Source organism: Patiria miniata, unplaced genomic scaffold (assembly GCF_015706575.1).
Source record: "Patiria miniata isolate m_02_andy unplaced genomic scaffold, ASM1570657v1 HiC_scaffold_16, whole genome shotgun sequence".
Classification (NCBI taxonomy): Eukaryota; Metazoa; Echinodermata; class Asteroidea; order Valvatida; family Asterinidae; genus Patiria; species Patiria miniata.
The window spans coordinates 11,022,687-11,043,213 of NW_024037054.1; the positions used below are offsets into that span (position 1 = coordinate 11,022,687).

The 20,527-nt window shown below is 38.9% G+C and overlaps 1 protein-coding gene across 1 annotated transcript; it reads left to right on the forward strand.

The window, feature by feature from the left end:
• Nucleotides 1-1,179: 1,179 nt before the first annotated feature.
• On the forward strand, nucleotides 1,180-17,828 carry LOC119722978 (arylsulfatase I-like). Its single transcript, XM_038193414.1, has 12 exons — nucleotides 1,180-1,261; nucleotides 2,564-2,738; nucleotides 4,162-4,321; nucleotides 5,889-6,001; nucleotides 7,489-7,599; nucleotides 8,650-8,772; nucleotides 10,116-10,245; nucleotides 11,253-11,450; nucleotides 14,403-14,559; nucleotides 15,662-15,813; nucleotides 16,824-16,982; nucleotides 17,652-17,828. The coding sequence occupies exons 2-12, from the start codon at nucleotides 2,589-2,591 to the stop codon at nucleotides 17,786-17,788; spliced, it is 1,590 nt and encodes a 529-aa protein (XP_038049342.1). The 5' UTR covers nucleotides 1,180-1,261; nucleotides 2,564-2,588; the 3' UTR covers nucleotides 17,789-17,828.
• The last annotated feature ends 2,699 nt before the right edge of the window (nucleotides 17,829-20,527 follow it).

Genomic DNA, 20,527 nt, shown 5'->3' on the forward strand with positions numbered 1-20,527 from the left:
ACTTTATAAACAAAATACATGTGTAAATCACCAGTGAAAAAAATGCGTTCATTTTTAGCAAAATTCCTGGAGTGTTGGCCAAATCCGTCATGAATCGACTTTTTGCTTGTGCGATTAACAAAAATCGAACTTTAGAAAAGGGTCATATTTTTGCTGACTCGCGGAAATACTTGGGTTGGGATTCCAATCGGACATCGTAATGCGCCTTAATGTCCTCCCCCCCCCCCCCCCCCCCCCCAATCCCCCCGCGCTGCCCCAGGTCTGATGTCGGGATTTGGTCACGTTTTTCATGCCCCAGGGTACGTTGGGGATTTTGGTCACTCAATTACCAGTGAAAGGCAATCACTAGTGCGCCCCACGTATGATGGCGGGGATTGTAACTTAAGTTTTGCCCGAGGGGTGGGATTTTGTCACTTCAAAAGTGACAATCCCCACGTCTTGGGCGGGGCAGCCCTGGGCAAGGGTGGGGAAAACAATTCATAGGCGCATAAGTTTGGAGCATTTTGATTGTAGCCATATGGCTCAGCTGGTTTCAATAATTTTTCTTCTAGTAAGGAGAGCAATATGTTTCGGGTTTCGTCTTGTTCAATTATTGGTCATTTCTTCGAAAAAAACGGAGTCTGTTGGAGTGGTTTGATCGAGCTCTTGATTTTGCTGTGGTAGTTTTGCTCTATTTCTCTTTCTCCCGGATGTTTTGGGCTTTTCTGAAGGCGATGCAAGGGCCGGGTTTCGCAAATATTTCCAAAAGTAGTGTATTTGATTAAATTCCAGTGTTTGTTTACTACTCGCCGTGGTGGCAACATAAAAGCACACAAACATTTCAAGAGAGGACTTTGTCCAGAGCCGCGTATGGGTTCATGATCGATTGTCACGAGACTAGACGGGCGTGCACGTGCGCTTCGCTCGCTCGATCGTTTGATCGCCATATTATATCGTGACGCCTATTATTAGCTTATGATCGACCGATCAACCGCAGTCATCAGGCGATTTCGCGCGAGTAATTCAAAAGAGGTAGGTTTGCTGATGAGTCATTGATGTAGGTTTACATTTGTTGTTAATGCTGGTAGTGAATATGATGGGATAATTAAAATTTTGAAGGAGGGGGCGTGGTCCGTTATTACCAGGCCGCGTTTGGCCCTGGAGCTATAAAAAGGAGAGCTCTGGGCGCCCTAGCTATCATGTTTGTTTGGCATTTCGGCAAAAGTGTATGCTCTGTGTCACTGTGCTGTGACGATACTCACGTCTGTAACTATAAAATCGGGTAAGAAAGTTTAATTGTACTGTCAACATGTACTTACACATTAAGATTTGATGGGACTGTCTATAGGCTTGACTCGAGCCTTTCATACCCAATATCAATTATTCTTGAACTGACTGACATTCATGATTTACATGGCATTTTACGACGTAGGCTGGGGTCACCCGTTGGGAGAAGAAGTGCTTCCTCATTTGGAGACCTTGATTTTTTGCATTCTTTTCTTGGACAGCTTCAGACTGTACGTCAGGAACTCGATCGTACTTAACTTGGAGAAGAACTTTTCTGAATCTATATCATCAAAGCCAATCAGGATCTTGTAAATTCCAATAAGATCTCAACTTATTCTTCTCACTTCAACTCTTCAAGTGGGAACAGATTCAACTCTTTCAGCCTTTCATTGTGTTGTCTCGATCGATCCTAGCCTTGCAGCCCTCCTCGGAACTTTCTTTGGAACTTTGATGTCTCTCTGTAGGTAGGGGTTCCATTCACTCACCGTTGCTGTATACTCAGACGTGGTCTGAGTATTATACAATATTCCAAACCAATTCTTTGTCAACATGCTTGAATGTCCTCTTGATGACTCTTAGACTCTGCATTACCATAGCAGGACTCTACAACTTGCTTTTAATATAATTTGGTTGATTTTACCAAATGAAATGTTAACAAGGTGTTGTAACTTAATTGTAAGAGTTCTGGTCTTAGTTAAGGGAAGTGTCCAGACGCCACTTCAGCGGTTGTGAACAAAGTCTATGTGGAGAGTCAAGAATTTTTTTAAGTATTTTGTAACAAAATTGGAAATGTTTCTCAGTCCCAGATTCATGTCTCTTCAATATTTGTGTGATGACTGACATTTATTGAGATGAAGAAAGTGGCGTCAGGTTGCAACGTTCTTATAGGCCATCTCAGAGTCGGGCTTGCTTAAGGCTGCAAAAGTCATTTTTATACAGTCCTTTGCAAAAGTCCTTTTTTTCAATGGAACTCTTAAAATAAATAGGGGTGTTCTAAACCGCACTTTACCAATGTTTCCTTGAAGCCCCAGAAATGTGACTTAAATATCAGCAAAGTAGTTGAGCTAATTGAAGAATCCACCCGCCATTTTAGAAAATCTGCCAACTTGGGAATTTTTTTTTTTAAATTGCCTGCCTCCTTCATTTTTTTTCAGAAAGGCCAGATAAGAAACTACTTTAACTCAGCCTTATGGGTAACATTTCTTATTTTCAAAGCACCATCAGTTCAAAGTCGGATGATTTAGAAAGTTCACAGACTAAATTGCCTTTCCCGTTTATTGCTTTAATCTCAGCTCAGATCTTCATTGACAAGTCGGAGCAAGATGCTTCCACTGCCAGTGTTTCTGCTCATTCTCTCTGCGGTTGTCGCCGTGCCCCCGGTCCTAGCTAAGACTTCAAGGAATGCCACAGGACACGATGAATCCAACTCCAACGCACAGCCTCACATTATCTTCATCTTGGCAGATGACTTGGTAAGTGCTAATCTTTGTCCAAGGCTTGAATTGTATTTTGTTGCTCATGGACCCGGCAAGCATAGTCAGCTGCATGCAGTGGGAGGATGCCACAGGGCGAGTCAAATAAAAGCGGAACCCAAACCCCGAAAATTATATTTCATGTAAAAAAAATATGTAGCATCAAAAATAATAATGACTGGAAAGCCAATTTGCATAAGCTACTTTTAGATGAAAAAAATGCTGAAATCGCTCAATCCATTCAAAGAATATTACCATTTAAACACAATGACCCTAAAACCTCTTTCGTCCAAAAATGCGATTTCAAGAATTGTTGTCACAATTGTCTTTAAAGGGAATAATCATTTGCTTTTGCTGTAATTTTCAGAAATGGATGGAATTGGGGGGTTGGAAATATATAGCAAATATAGTTACACTGACTTTTTTGAGGTTTTGGGTTCGAAAATGCTATAAAAACCAAGAAAAACAATCATTTTCCTGTAGTCTGGTTCCCTGACTCCATATAAGAAGAAACAGAGCAGTTTACATACATTGGGGAATTGTAAGGTCAGGGAACCAGTCTAGCTGGCTTGTACCCGTTCATAGGTGTGTAATCGATTGCAAACAAGTGCGATGGTCAATTGGGGCCAGTATTTGAAAAAAGCCAGTTTTTTTCCAACGCTGGTCGGCCGACCAGCGTTGGAAATTGATACAAAAATACCACTTTTCTTGATTTTACAGGATGCTTTACACTGTCATTCACTAACAGTCCAGCAAGGTATTTCAAAATGATTTGGTAGTTTTATTTTTTGATGTTTGCAAATGTTGTATTTTCCCTTTAAGCATCACCAGCCATGAAACCTTAGTTTCAAAGTTAAAAATGTTCAACTAAGTCCTTTTGAAGGCCTGTCTTATTATAAATCATATTGTTTGCCTAACCAAGATTGTTAATAAGGATATTGTGTAGGCCTACTACAGTTGTTGACAGTTGTTGAAACAGTATTCTATGTCAGTTTCCTTGTTGTGCCAAACAGACAGAATATACACAATAAATTGGGGTGTTTTTTTTTGACGAAACAGGTTTTAGGGTCATTGTGTTTGTCTAAACGGATTGAGTAATTTCAGTATTTTTTTATCTAAAAGTAGCTTATGAAATTGGCTTTGCAGTCATTATTATTTTTGGTACTACAAACTTATTTTTGTTTAGATATGAAATTTATTTTTCTGATTTTTTTATCTGCTCAGGTCGGTTAAGCCATCTTCTGAAAAACCCGAAATAAACCAAAACAAAACTGAAACAGTTTGAAAACTCACGCAGTGCAATATTACTGTGCCCGGTTATATGGGAATTGGCAAACTGTCTGAGGTATTTATGAATAATATTTAATTTCATGAATGGCCATTTAACGATTATTTCATTCATTTGTACTTTTGTCCTTTCTAGGGCTGGAATGATGTCAGCTTCCATGGCTCCTATCAGATTCCAACCCCGAACCTTGATGAGTTGGCCTACAGTGGAGTTATGCTGACCAATTACTACGTTCAGCCCATCTGCACACCAACACGAAGTGCTCTAATGACGGGCAAATACCCTATTCACACAGGTAAGACTAAAATAGTCCGAGTAACTAGGACTCTACGAATCGCCTTTTTTAACATTTGGAGATGGTCGGGCGATAGTCCTAGGATCATAAAGTACAAGGCGGTATCAATTTCCTCTTTTGACCTTCGATTCGGGAAACATCCTTGTCACACACGCCTTGTTGGAGGCTGTCATTTTGAATTCAGGAAAAATTGGCTGGCATCAGAGACCAATCACAGGGCACTTTGATTGGTCACCTGGATTGGTCGCCATGGCAGAATTCAAAATGGCAGCCTCCAACAAGGTGTGTGCGACAAGGATGTTTCCCGAATTGAAGGTGAAATTTCTCTTTTCTTTCCAAAGGTATGTGAACCTAACCACCACCATTTGTATTTTCAATTCCCACTGAAGCCTATACAGGGGTACATCAGGCCATTTGAGGACTGTTTCGGGGTTACTATCTGAAGATTTTGATAGGGTTCGAGTGAAAATGGTCAAAAGAGGTTATTGATACCGCCATGTACTTTATGATCCTAGGACTCTACTATTGCCCGACCATCTCCAAATGTTAAAAAAAGGTGATTCGTAGAGTCTTAGTTACTCGGACTAAGACTTAAATATGTACCTCCATTTCGATTTTCACCCCGAAAAAATACAATCTTTTTCTAAATTGCTAGTTTTCAAGCAATACAAAAGTTGCCACTTTTGAATTAAATGAGGTATTAAATGGAAAAAAAGGTTTGTGTAGTTGTGAATAATTTTGCTGGTTAGACCAGTTCCTGTCCTATTTAAAAGTGTTGTGATTTATTTTACATCTTAAACTGATTAGACTGTCCCTAAAAAGTGTTATTCACAGACCGTTTACAAGTGCATGTATATAAATATTGTTCAAATTGTCACTTATCAAAAGCACTTTTATAAGTTAAAGAAATTTTTGAAATACCTGAAAATGTTGACATCATATTCTTTGGCATGATTTGTATGGTAAGTCAAAAAAGCGAAATATAATAATGACTGGAAAGCCAATTGTCATAAGCTACTTTCAGTTGGAAAAAAATTACTGAAATTGCTCAATCTGTTCAAAGATTATCACCATTTAAACACAATGACCTTAAAACCGCTGTCGTCCAAAAGTGCGATTTCAAGAATCGTCGTCACAATTGTCTTCAAACATTACCAGCGATAAAACCTCAGTTTAAAAGTTTAAAACATTCACCAAAGTCTGTTAAAAAAGTGGATTTTATAAATCATATTGTTTGCCTAACCAGGGTTTTTAATAAAGATATTGTGTACTACAGTTGTCGGCAGTTGTTGAAACAAGTATTCTGTGTCATTTTCTTTGTTGTGCCAAACAGTCAGAATACACAATAAACTGCTTTTTTGGACAAAACGGGTTTTAGGGTTAATGTTGATATTCTTTGATCAGATTGAGCAATTTCAGTCATTTTTTCACTCAAAAGTAGCTTATGAAGTTCGCTTTCCAGTCAATATTATGTTTGGTGCTAAATATTTTTTTAACATGAAATATATTTTTGGGGGTTTTGGTTCCCTCTTTTTTTGTCTTACTCCCCCTGTATTTTTGTGTCCAGCAATGTGGCATGGTGTTATCATAGGCCCCGAACCTTGGGGTCTTGGCTTAAACGAAACCATTCTACCGCAATTGATGAAACAACAAGGATACAGCACGCATATGGTGGGCAAGGTGAGCCATTGATCATCTGCCGTAATGTGGAACATCACATTTTTTTAAACTTAAAGGGAATGTACATCATTGGCTTTTGCTGTAATTCTCAGAAATGAACTATATGAGGGGTTAGTATAGTAGATCAAATATTGTTTAACTGACATGTTTGAAGTCTTGTGTTCGAAAATGCTTGAAAAACCAAGAAAAACTAAAATGTTTAAGTAGTCTGGTTCCCTGACTCCACTAAAGATAAAATGGATCAATTTATAGATGTCGGAAAATTGTAAGAAAAGGGAACCAGTCTAGCTGGCCTGCACCCGTTCATGAACATGTAACCAATAGCAAACAAAATTTGGACTGAAACAAATTGTAAATTTGGAGCAGTAGTTGGAAAATAGTTAGGTTTTTCCAACGATGGTCGGCCGACCACCGTTGGAAATGTATACAAAATTAATGTTTTCTTGAAAATGACTTCACACCAGGTGCCATAATTTTACAGGATGCTTTAGACTGTCATTGACCAACATCCTAGTAAGGTATTACGTTAAAACTTGGTAGTTTTATTTTTCGATGCTTGCAAATGTTGTATATTCCCTTTAACGGATGCAAGGCACTGAGGCATGCAATGGTGCCCTCTGTTAGTGGTTTGTAATTAACCATGTCTTGTGAAGTTGCGATTGGCATTGACTATTACCTGAATGATTTTGGACTGACTTTATGCTTCCATTATGTGAGGCGTTCTGAAATAAATTCATGAACAGAATACATACACAAAGAAGCAGGGGCGTAGCACGGTCATTTGATTGGGGGGGGGTAAAAAATTTTTGAAAAAGGCACTTGCACATCCGTGGTGAAATGTAGACACATTTTTTCCCGGACACTTGGCTTCCGGAAAATCAAAAGGGGGAGGAGGGGGATGGGGGGGGGGGGGAAGGGGGGGTAGGTACCATCTATTGATAGGGGGGCTGTTTAAAACTGACAATTATGCACACTAATGGACAAATATACATGTATTGTGCTTTTTAGGGCGATACATATGAGTGAAATTCGAAGAAGAAAAACCACCTGGAAAAGCCGATGTCACAAAAAAAGGGCACGACTTCTTTTTAAAAAGGACACTTGTTCACATACAAAAGGGCACTTCTTAAAAAAAAGGGGCACTCTTTAAAAAATATCGGGGGAGGTAAACGTTGGTGAAAAAGGGCATTTGAAAAAAATAATAAGTGTGCTTCTAAAGCATAAATGAATTACAAACAAAATCTAAATGTGAAAATAAAAACTTGACAAAGTTCTACATTTTCGGGTATGATGTTCCAAGTGTTGCCTTTATTTACGGAGTTAGTCCAGTAAATTGGCCATATTTATTATCTGCTTGTCGTTGGGTCTTGTTTGCATTACTCTCAGTCTGCGTTTCTTACCTTGATTTGGAAGTATAGGCTTTACGGTTAAGATATTAAGACTTAATTACCTAAATTAAGTGCTACTTCCTTTGATATATTTTTCAGTGGCATCTTGGGTTTTTCAGCGAGGAGTACACTCCATCTCAACGCGGATTTGATTCTTACTACGGTTACTACAATGGCAAGGGGGACTACTGGACACATTATGACTCAGAGGTATAGAGTCATATATCACCTCAACTTTCATCTATAATAAGTGGACATCGATGGCTAATATACAAATAATGAATGTTTGTGAGTGCAATGGTAAGAATAATTTCATGAGGTGACAGATGAAATGTTCCATTCCATGAGGCGAAGCCGAGTAGAATATTAATGGAACATTTCATCTGTCACCGATTTATATTATTCTTTCTATTGCACGAACGTGAAACATTCATTATTTGTTTTATATAACAACTGAATAAATCCTCGTCATCTGATTGGATGACTTTTAATAGCCATGGTTATTCAAGTAAAAAATTGTTTACAACTTTGACAAGTTCAGAGTTATCATATTTAATTTATGCAAACTGTTCAACAGGTTGAGAACTATCATATTCAATTTATCTCAATTTAAAACTTTTCCATAAGTTTAGAACTTAAACAGTTCAATAAGTTCAGAACTTTTATTGCCAATTTAAACACCACAGCGCCACCTTCGGCAACATGTGCAGTGACAGTGCAATGGTACTTCTAATCACAGTGCAATAGTACTTCCATTGCACTGTGCGTTGCGCGCCACGCGCACGCCGTGCATTGGTACGAATAATTCATATGTGATGAACGATCCACCAATCAGATGACGGGGATTTTTTCAGGTGTTGTATAATTTGTGATGTTTTCCGTTAAAAACAACATGTCCCTGTCGGTGTACATGAAAAATCTCAACCCAATCCGACTAAGTTCTCTAGACTAGGCCATTGAAAAAATGCACCTTTAAGATGATGTCACACCACCGATGATGACGTCATGATGATGTCAGTCTTTTACACAGGTCTTGCATATATACGGCCTTTTTATATATTAAGCTTTGATGGGATATGACTTTGTTTTATGTCTAAAGTGCCGATCGGAATAAAACGTGGGGTGGAACAGAACGAAATAATTAAGAACCAAAAACAAAAACAAAGGGTTTTCTGCAACAGTGCGGAAAAGCCAATTAGAAACGTTTGTTTCTGCATTCGACAGTAAATATTGCTGTTTTGACTCTTGTTTTGTGAATAGGTGTATAGTGGCTTTGATTTCCATATGAACGGCAGCGTATACAAGTCAACGTATGGCCAGTACTCTACTAATCTTTTCACCCAGCGAGCTGAAGATGTCATTGCATCACACAATAAATCAAAGGTAATGTGATTTAAATCCGTTCTGTAACTTGGAAATAATTGTTTCTCACTAACCTAACCTTTTTCATTCATTCATTCATTCATTCATTTTGGTTTTATTGTTAAAAACGATGGTGACCAAAGAAAAAGTCCAAGGACTAAAAATATTTGGTTTACAGTAAAAGTAAACCACAACTAGACTATAACTTTGTAAAGCTGGTCGTAGTGTGGTGCACCCAGGATTTGTCTGGGGGGGGGGGCTCACATTTTTTTTTTCAAATTTTTTAGAAGTTAATTTTTTTTCAAAAATCTTGCCCAAAATTTTTGGCCGCAGAGGAAATTGGTGTTTTCTTTGGGGGGGGGGGGGGGCGTGAACTATTTTGTCGTTGATATTTTACCGGTCGAAAATCGGCCATGTACATATCACAAAGGTCAAATTGTTGGTCAAATACTAAAAAAAATTAACAACAAAAAATAATAATAATTGACAACCTCTTGGGGGATCAAGCCCCCCCCCCCTCCTCTAGGGCCCCGGCCTCCCTTGGGTGCGCCACTGGCTGGTCGTCATTATCAGTGACCCGTCCCCTAACCAATCGTACACCAGACATTTAAAAATGCTCATAACAATTGGTAACAATGTAATTTATGATTGCCACTATAACGAATGCCATGGGGTCCATTAAAGGGAATATACATCATTTGCTTTTGCTGTAATTTTCAGAAATGGATGGAATTGGGGGGTTGGAAATATATAGCAAATATAGTTACACCGACTTTTTTGAGGTTTTGGGTTCGAAAATGCTATAAAAACCAAGAAAAACGATCATTTTCCTGTAGTCTGGTTCCCTGACTCCATTTAAGAAGAAACAGAGCAGTTTACATACATTGGGGAATTGTAAGGTCAGCCTGGAACCAGTCTAGCTGGCTCGTACTCGTTCATAGGTTTGTAATCGATTGCAAACAAGTGCGATGGTCAATTGCGGCCAGTATTTGAAAAAAAAAGCCAGTTGTTTCCAACGCTAGGCTGATCGGCTGATCACATAGCAGCGTTGGAATTGATACAAAAATACCACTTTTCTTGAAAATGACAGTATACCAGGTGCCATGATTTTACAGGATGCTTTACACTGTCATTCACTAACAGTCCTATTTCAAAATGATTTGGTAGTTTTATTTTTTGATGTTTGCAAATGTTGTATTTTCCCTTTAAAAATGTCCATTATATATAGTGGTCATTCGCTAGTGATTGTGCATTATCTCGGGAGCAACAGGATACAATTGTTCGTTATAGCCAAATTATGTTCGTTATAGCTGTGTTCATTATAGCAGTGTTTCACCGTACTTTACTCTTTTTTCCATCCACAGCCGCTGTTTCTGTATTTCGCACATCAAGCAGTTCACAGCGGGAACGACGCACAACATGCCCTGGAGGCACCAAAAGAATACTATGATCGATTCCCAAACATCACGGACGAAAACCGACGCATGTTTGCAGGTATTAGACATTGTAGTGGCCTTAGAATACTTGCAGTAACAGACTTCCACATTGTGTCTGAACACACCTAATTGGCCCCATAAATGTGGCCTATTTTACTGGACTGCCTCCGTAAACATAGGCCACACATCCACATGTACAAAAACGTGTCGCACTTTGCCAAATTTTGATTTTCGCATTTAGGCTTAGTTTGTAGGTTTTTTTGCTTAAGAAGCATACTCGCCCTCTTTTTAGGCTAATCAGAAAATGCTGCCTTTTTCAGATGTATATTTTTCGTGAAATTTCCAGATTCATTTTTACACGTTTGCGTATCAAAATTTCAACATGAAATTTCACAAAAATTAGACATCTGGAAAAGGCAGCACTTTCTGACTAGCCTATAAAGAGGGTGAGAATGCTTCTAAAGCAAAAAAACCCTACAAACTAAGCCTAAATGTGAAAATCAAAATTTGGCAAAGTGCGACACGTTTTTGTACATGTGGATGTGTGGCCTATGTTTACGGAGGCAGTCCAGTAAATAGGCCACATTTATGGGGCTAACTTTTCGTAAGGGGGGGGGGGATGGCTAGTGGTTAGAGTACGTGACACAGGGTCGAAGGCTCAGGGGTTCGAATCCAGTTCTGGTCATACGTGGATTGTTAAAATATTTAACGTCGTTATTAGGTCATGTTTTCAACCATGATATTACGGCCATATGGCATTTCGATGATTCAGGTAACGATCCTGAGTACTGGTCGGTGGATAGTTAAAATATTTAACATCGTTATTTAGTCATATAGGTCTATTGTTTTACCCAAAATTTAACATCCGTTTTTGACGTTTTTTCAACGACTTATTAAAACGACTTGCTGCCAGTAGCTGCATGGTTCTCTCAGCTGATTTTTCCTTTGCACAAATTTTGCTAAGTACTTTTTTTTTTGGGGGGGGGTAGCTCTTCCATTAAATTGGGCCGCGCTCTGAACTGAAAGACTCAAGAACATGACATTGTTTGTGTTCTATTTCCCAAGCCATGGTGGCTGTCATGGACGAATCGGTCGGCAACGTCACCCGGGCCTTGAAGCAGGCTGGACTATACGACAACTCAGTCATCATCTTCTCGACTGACAACGGAGGCCCGGCCCATGGCTTTGACTTCAATCATGCCAATAATTACCCCCTGCGAGGCGTCAAGCTTACTCTGTGGGAGGGGGGAGTCCGAGGCACTGGTAAACATTGCTACATTTCAAAATTCTATTCACTGTAGTAACCTAGACTTCTTCTACATCAATAATTGACAGTGTGTCCAATTGGACATCTCGTCAATTTGCTTGGTGTGCACGGTGTGGACCAGTGAAGACTATAGTGCATTTACTAGATACCTGTAGGTGCAGAACAAAACAAGTTACGGTGAGATATTTACGGTGGAGTCTGGACTTTGTTTTAGAAAGCTTACTAGCCTTTCGCCAAGGCCATCGTGACTTATAGAGCTGCCGAGCTGCGAAAGCCCAAAAGCGACTGGAGCAAAGATTAAGTCAGCATGAACGAGTGGCAAAGCCACGAGGCCTTTTCGAACTTGATTTTGTTGAATTATTCATATTATAAGATGGAATTTTTGCGTCGGGGTGATATAAATCAATTCTGCACTAGAATTAAGGCAGGAGGTCGTGGGTTCGAGTCCCACCCGAGTGATTTTTTCCAACTTTCACTCGGGAGGTAACACACTGAGTAAACAGTGTTTAAACGTCGGTGAAGGGCAAAACCTAATTTGATTTATATCACCCCGACGCAAAAATTCCATCTTATAATAGTTTATGCGGTACCCGCTGCTATATACATCGGATTTGAATCAGCCAACCGATCCTGTTAGCTCGGTGGTCGAGTGGCAAGACATCTGCACTAGAAAGCAGGAGGTCGTGGGTTCAAAGCCCACCAGAGTGATTTTTTCCAACTTTCACTCGGCAGGTAACACACTGAGTAAGCAGTGTTTAAACGTCGGTGAAGGGCAAAACCTAATTTGATGAATTATTCATTGTTTTTATGCAAATAAGGAGAATGCTGAAAGGTTAACCAATCACAACGCAGATTTTGCCTAGTCGCTTCCATTTGTGAAGGAAGGGTGAGTTAGGAAAACGTAAGAGCAAATAACTGTAAGTTCAGATGAAAAATAAGTTCATACAGACTCATACAATTTCTTCCCTTACAGAAATGTCCCATGTAATTCCCATTGGAAATTTTCCCATGGGACCCCATGGGAATTGCATGGTGAATTGGACACCATGCAGCATGGGATTTTTCCCATGGGAGTTTTCCCATGGGCTTTTTCCCATGGAAAATTTTGTATGGGCTTTTTCCCATGTATGGTTTCCTTTCATTTCTCAAAAAAATTATTGCTCCATGGCATTTCTCAATAACAACTTCCTATACATTTTAACCCTGAGTGTTAAGTACTATTCACCAAATAGGTAAAGCACATCACAGAACTCCGATAGGGGTTGTTCCACGTAATAGGAGTGGCTTGTGCACTCTATGCCTAAAGTCCATATTATTGCTCCCATACCACTTGTCAAGTTGTACCATATTATCACAGTGTTCCCAATTTATTTTCTCATAAATGTTTCCAACCATAATAATAAATGAATCAATATTATCCAAAGTTTGAATGACACATTGTCCACATAAAAAAATACTGTATGCATCATTTAACTTCACTTATCAACAGAAAAATTCAAAAATGTGCAATTACAACACTCGTTATTGTAAGAGATTCTCACAAAAATGTCCCATGGTGGTCCCATGGTGTCCCATGGTGTTCCCATGGTGTTCCCATGGTGTCCCATGGTGTTTATCCCATTGTGTTCAATTGGTGAACATCCACAGGAGTTTCCCATGGTCAGCTTAACAAATAGAATTCTTGATAACCTCTATGGCCACAAGGGAAATATTTTTAATTGAATTCAAATTTACAGCTAGGCGAATAAGTAATTAAATCAAAGAAAGGTTTGCCTATAACTTGGGAGTGCAATTGGGTCTATGATGGTTTTTCATGGCACATGCATGTTCTCCAGTATAACCCGGCAGTGTCCCCGTGCTGCCTTTTAAATCTCCATGGTGTTCCCATTGTATCCATATTTTATATCACCCACATTATGGTGTTCCCATGGCGTCCGAATCCTCATGGTGTATACCCATGTGTCTAAAATCCCCATATCCTCATGGTGTACCCATGTGTCTAAAATCCCCATGATGTTCCCATGGTGTCCAGTAAATCCCCATGGTGTTCCCATGGTGACATACAATCCCAATGGTGTTCCCATGGTGTCCATAAAATCCCCATGGTGTTCCCATGGTGTCCATAAAATCGCCATGGGGTTCCCATGGTGTTCCCATGGTGTCCATAAATTCCCATGATGTTCCCATGGTGTTCATTAATTCCACATGGTGTTCCCATGATGTCCATAAAATCCCCATGGTGTTCCCATGGTGTCCGTAAAATCCCCATGGTGTTCCCATGGAGCTCATAAAATCCCCATGGTGTTCCCATGGAGCTCGTAAAATCCCCATGGTGTTCCCATGTTGTCCATGCAATCTCCATGGTGTTCCCATGGGTTTCCCATGATGATCATTTTAACTTACATGGTGTTTTTGATGACCCCATGGGTTTCCCATGGGGTCCCATGGGAATCCCATGGGACCCCATGGGAATCCCATGGGATGCTCATGGGACATTTCTGTAAGGGTTTAAATACTTTTATAAGTAAAATTAAAATAAGATTATGTAAGAACAATTACGTGGTCACGATCTCGTGGAAAACTAGACTCGCATTTTTTGTTTTTTAAATTTTGTGCATGCATCCGTGCTCGTCAACGCGTCCGGGTAGTAGCCACGCACGCACGCACTTAAAGGCTGATGATTGGTCGAAATTTTGCTACCCTTTTGGGAAAGCAAAAATCGAGATTATAAAGAAAAACATAAGAAATTGTTGACAAGTTGGAAAAGGCCCTCGTACATGGCTTCGCCACTCGCACGTGGTCTCCTGCTCCAGTCGCCACGCTTTTTCGCCACTTTCTCTAATGCCGACAGGTTAAAGCCACGATGGCCTTGGCGAAAGGCTTAGAAAGCCAGGCTCCAACTGTACTTTCAGTGATAGAGTAACCGTCTCTCAATAACTTCTTTTTAGCCTTTGTACACAGCAACCTACTGAAGAAGACTCCCCGCATATCACATGACATGCTGCATGTCAGTGATTGGATGCCTATGATTTACGGCTTGGCTGGTGGAGACGTAAGCACCTTGAAAGATCTGGACGGTTATGATATCTGGCCTACTATTTCATTGTAAGTGCAACATCATATATACATGAGTCGAAAAAAAAAAGGAAACCATTTTTTTAAAGATATCCTGAATGTAGCACCATCAAAATCTAGGATATGAAAGTACAAGGTTTTTTTTTTAAGTACAAGTATAATTCAAATCACTCATGTACTTTTTAAGTTACGGACTTTTAAACACAACCACCGTTTTAAAGTTTTGTCTACGGATCACAAAAAAGGTAAGTGTTCTTTCAGCAAATCGAAAACAATTCACAAAGAGATGTATGTGAAATGTTTTCATTATGCTGAAAGAATTAACACACATTTTATTTCTTTCTATGAACACTATACTTTTTTTGTGATCGGTGGAGAGAACTTTAAAACGTCGGTTGTGTTTAAAATTCCGTAACTTGATGAGTGATTTAAATGATTCTTGTACTAAAAGAAAAACTTGGCTTTAATATCCTAGATTTTGAAAGTGCTACATGCGGAACTCTCTTAAGAAAATGGTCCTGCCATTTGGGTTTCCTTTTGTTTTACTCGCCCTGTATTGCACGTATTTAATGTGATCTGGAAAACATGACTAGGCCTATCATGATGGCTTTTTTTTCCTGAATATTCTCAAACAGCACTACTCGTCAGGCTACTCGTTATGTTCATGTTCCCTTGTAGTAAATTGTCTGGTGTATCTGTATGTGTTATGTGTATGTAGTTTGTGCATGTGTGTTAAATGTTATGGTTGTAACTCACATTAAATGAACAAATCAAATTAACTTATTTAATTACAAATGTGGGGTCACTACTCGACAAGCCTTGCTTTTTAGAGACCCCCATCCACATTGTTGTGATCTTATGATTTTCTCTGCATATTGTTCTGTATTGTTATGTGGTAAATAAAGTAAGATTGATTGATTGATTGAAAATAAACAGTGATTTTAAAATCACACCAAAATTTAAAAGGCAAACATCCAATTTTAAAATAAAAAAAAATAGTACTTGTTTGCTGATTTAATTTTAATCTGCTCTTCTTGAAACCCAGTTTTCTGATAACTTAAATTGCACATTACAATCTATGTCTAATCAGAAGGGATGACGTAGAGATTTTCTGTTGTCTTTCTTATACTAGGGGTCAGAAGTCACCACGATCCGAGATCCTACTGAACATCGACACGGAAGCTGCTGTTTCCGCCCTTCGCATGGGAGACTTGAAGATTATTAACGGTGATGTTCAACGTGGAAAATGGTCGGGATGGTATGAACCTGAGGGACTGCCACCGCGTGAGTAGCGTTGGCCGTTACGCCAACTTAATGTTTTGCGTCGGTTGTGTTGGTTGTCCTACAGTATTGTATGTTCATAAGATGGAATTTGGGTCGGGGTGATGTAAATCTAATACAGTTGAATTACACCTTTAAACAAGGTCCTTGGGACTTTACAAATTATCTTGTTATAGGTACCTTGTATTATCAGTAATGGAAAACAAAAGAAAACAAAAACTTGGGGCCTTATATTTTCCTTGTTATTAGCAGGATGTTGTATTAACAGTGCTCTTCTTATTAGGGTTCGACTGTATATTTTAAAGGTTTTGCCCTTTACTGACGTATAAACACTGTATATTCAGTGGGTTCCCTCCCGAGTGAATTAAGTTGGAAAAAATCACTCGGGTGGGACTCGAACCCACGACCTCCTGCTTTCTAGTGCAGACGTAACACCAAGCTTGCCGGGATCGGCTGGCTGCTTCGAATCTGATGTAGCAGCGGGTACCGCAATGAAACTATTCATCAGATGAAATTTGCGTCGGGGTGATGTAAATCAAAATTAGGTTTTGCCCTTAACCGACGTATAAACACTGTATACTCAGTGTGTTGCCTCCCTAGTGAAAGTGAGAAAAAAATCACTCGGGCGGGACTCGAACCCACGACCTCCTGCCTTCTAGTGCAGACGCCTTACCATTCGACCAAGCTGTTGTTCGTTAACCTCTCCATACTAATCCATCCCTGGCTCTGATCAGTAGGCCTGGGTTTCTTGTTCTGCATTCTTAATTCTTTATCATGTAGTTATACACTAATTAAGTGAATCCAAAGAAATACAAGACTCCAAACTCAATTTTTTTCTGAGAAAAAACCTTGAAATTTTTTAGTAGTTTAGCTGAAGAATGTTTGTCTTTAAAAAAAAAACAGAGGAAAAAGCGTATGAGATCTGGTGATTTATGACTGTCAGTTTGTAGGTCACAGACATATGCATCTATATTTCACTATTAATCCGTAATTTTCTGGGACATTTTGCACAGATTACGTCCCCCCTCCCCCGCCTGCCAGTGCGTTTGCCGTTCACTGCCCAACTAAACCCAGCAACGCATCCACTAACTGCAACCCATTTGAGGCAACATGCCTGTATAACATTACACACGATCCATGCGAGTTCTACAACATCGCAGACTGGAATCAAGGTAACAACATATTGCCACTTTGTAGTTTTGAATTCTCTGTGTTCATAATGAGAAAGGATAAAGATTTTTGTGTGTGTCATTTTTGTAAGGAGCCATTCAGGATTATCAATGTTTTAAAATTTCGACTATTTTTCCAAATTGTGGGTGGGTCAAGCTAAATAATTGAAAATCAAAATTCACTTTTCATGGAAAAAAGGAGCCAAAAAAAAAAGAAAAAAATGATCTTTTGACTTTTGTTTGTCTTCGAAAAGTTGCAAAGAGACAGCTTTTGCCTCCGCCCAGCACTCAGCAGCAATGGAATTTTTTCCGAAAAATTTTAAAAATTTATTAATCGAAATTAGGGGTGGGTGGGTGGGTCAAAATAATTTGGAAAAAAAGTCAACATTTTAAATCATTGAAAATTCTGAATCGGGCCCCTATTGTTTTGTATTTGTGTTTTAAAGCAAGTTCATGCGAATGCGAGCAAAGTTGACATTAGAAAACACTCAGCGTGAATCAAACAGGAAATGAAATGTGTTTAAATTTTACAAATTTGCAGTGCAATGATTAATATTGTTACAGCTCGTGCAAGATATTCTTGTATCCCCCGAAAAGCCTTCCAATATTATATAAATATTACCCATAGTAGTTTGGTCAGTTCTTCTGTTTTCATATTATCCCTATCAACAGATATCGTAGATTCTATGACGAAACGTCTGGACGAGTACAAAGCCAGCATGGTACCGGCACGCAACAAACCCATAGACCCCAACGCTAACCCTGCTCTACACGGAGGTTACTGGGTTCCCTGGGTCAAGACTAAATAGCTGTGACTATATCTCTCAAGATGCCGACAGGAACATGTGCTGTTTTGGAGTTTCGCTGCGAAAAATTGATTATTTTTTGAAAATTGTAATTTTCCATTATTTACATTTAAAGAGTTTCACTTTTGAATGAGACATCAAACGAAAAAAAAAATCGGCCCAAACATTTGCTGCCCAGATAACCACCTTTGCTGCCCAGATAAACAAGTTTGCTCTCGGAGGGCCAACTGTAGTGTATGCTTGAAAAGCCAGACAGTGTTGTCTCAGTGTCCAGACCTTGATTAATGGGTCGAAAATGAGTATTTTTGTCAAAAGTATACTGAAATTGTTCCAAGTGTTCTTTTGATCGAAGTCCAGTTCCTTCACAAAAATGTGTAGATTTCAGCAAATGTGTGTCAGATGCGAGTCTAAGCACTCCTACTCAGTTTACTCATTTAAGTAATCGGCAAACATAGGCAGGGTTGGAGGGGGGAACAGTGGCAATTTTTTTCAGTAATTTAACTAGGATTGATGACGACTGTTTTGAAAGTCGATGCTATATTCGTCCCCTTCGGTCCTCGGACCCCCCATCCCCCCCCCCCCCCCCCCCCCCCCCCCCCGCCAGTCCCGAGAATATTGGTTCTGGATCAGCCCTTGTTAGTGAATACATCATTAATATTCAGGTTTTATTCATAATAAACACCTTATATATCAGTTTACTTTGAATTTGGAAAAAATACCAGACTACAACTCTTCCCAAGACTGCAAATGAAAGCTTTACTGAGGTGCTGCCATGCACGAAAACTCCACATGCACACACACACACAATACTCCTTTGGTTGTGCTTGTAACTTGCCAAGAAATGTGCCTCAAATTTAGGACTTTATGAGTGCAAGCATGGTAACACCTCGTGGATTTCTCTAGTGTTTCTCTAGTGTGGTCAAATGATAAAGTCTATCCCAACTCTTAGAAAAAAAATAGTTTACTTTAAAAAAAAAAAAAAAAAAAAAAAAAAAAAAAAAAAAAAACAGCGAAACAAAAGAAAACTCACTTTCAAAAAGTAGCAAACCTCACAAGTTTGTCTCTAATGTTTTACCACAATAGAATAAAAAATAAAAGGAAATATTAAGTTAAAATACTTTAAAATGTAAGTATAATTAACAACATTTGTAAAATGTAATTTTTTTCTCAAAGAGAACAAATTATATTTTTGTATGATTACTTTCTAAATGGCAGTGCCTTTTATGTATATATTCATTGCCAAATCTACAAGATTGCATGAAATGCTTGACTGAAATACCATTTATTGAGCCGAAAATGTTGTATCTGTTTTAAATAAAGATATAGAAAAAATTAACTATGCATCATCTTTATACATTTTCAGTATTATTGTATGAATTATCAAACAGGACTGCAATAGAAATCCAGTATTGTATTTCCTATATTGAATGAATTCATAAAAACTTTATAAAGATGAGTAATGAATATTGATAAGGTGAATGAATAATACCATATATTTGACAGTAGACAATGTGTGTAACTTTTCCACACAAAAAAAACCTTAAAGATGTCATACTTAAAACCAAATTCATGTATATCAGTATTGGTTAATTTTTTGAATACTTGTATTTGTTAGTCATGAGATCATTAATGTTCCTAAAGTTGTTTCTTTCCAAAAGGTATGTTCCTATAGGTGTAACTGTTGCAGCTGTTAAAAATGGTATGACCATGATACATGTTTGTCAAAATTAAATCAAATCAATAAATCATGAGTTGGTGCTTTGCACTCAGCAATAGAAGAGCTTTTGTCTCTGCAAATTTATGTTTTACTGTGGATATAGAATACGTGTTATTTTCCAGTAAAATAGACTTGGCTTTTTAGTTGCAGTGTCAAGAAGAGAAATTGCGAGCTAGGGGCGCCCCCAGCTGTTTTCTCAAACCCATACAAGGCTAATTTTTCAATTGTGAGAGCCCTTCCGCCTCCCCGCCACAGCCATCAGCCTCCGGCGATGTTCTCTCTAGATCCTTCTGCGCCCTTGAGTTGTTCCACAGAATGGTCTTGGGGAGGGGGCAATGCTTAGGTATTCAAATGAGGAAAAAGTGGAAGTACGTGCAGTTTTCTCGAGAGCAGTTGAACGAAAAACATTACTTTGGCTCAAGACTCACTCATTTTTTTTATTTTTTTTTTAATTTTTTTTTTTACATTTGGGCTTGGATATGAATTGGTGAAAATAAATGTAAAAGAACATGCCGGTCCGTCAAGTTTCAAGCTCTCGAGGAACTGTATAATGTGCTATGCAAGCCTGCCCCACAGCTCATCGTGCCGCCATCCGCTTGCTGGCCGGCCGCCGGCATTAAAACCTGAAGTATCAAGCAACCTAACAAAACCCAACACGAAAGATAGATGAGGTTGCTTTAATTCAAAATTATTTTGTGTGTTGAGTCACTTTTTGACGTCATTTCGGCTTTCGAAACACACAAAATGAAACTCACTGCTAGGCGCACGCGGCGTGGCGCGCTTTACTGAACTTTTAGCGCGCTTTCAGCAATGTACGAAAGCCTCAGAGGACATTTCCTTCGAAATAATTAGCCTTGTTACGCTTGATTCCCTTTCAGACAAGGAGTCCTCTGGCATAATAAGAATAAGAGTTGTGTACAAAAAATTACTGTCATTCAACAAATCACCAAAAAATGCACGCTTTGAGAGTAATTTTAAAAGTAAGTGATGTTATTTTTAGGAAACCCGGCTGGATTTCAAGGACT

Bases quoted from the DNA above. Each gene is read 5' to 3' on its own strand.
- LOC119722978 (XM_038193414.1), top strand. From the start codon at position 2,589: ATGCTTCCACTGCCAGTGTTTCTGCTCATTCTCTCTGCGGTTGTCGCC. The intron at 6,002-7,488 runs GTGAGCCATTGA...TATATTTTTCAG, and splicing joins GCACGCATATGGTGGGCAAG to TGGCATCTTGGGTTTTTCAG. The intron at 14,560-15,661 runs GTAAGTGCAACA...TTCTTATACTAG, and splicing joins ATCTGGCCTACTATTTCATT to GGGTCAGAAGTCACCACGAT.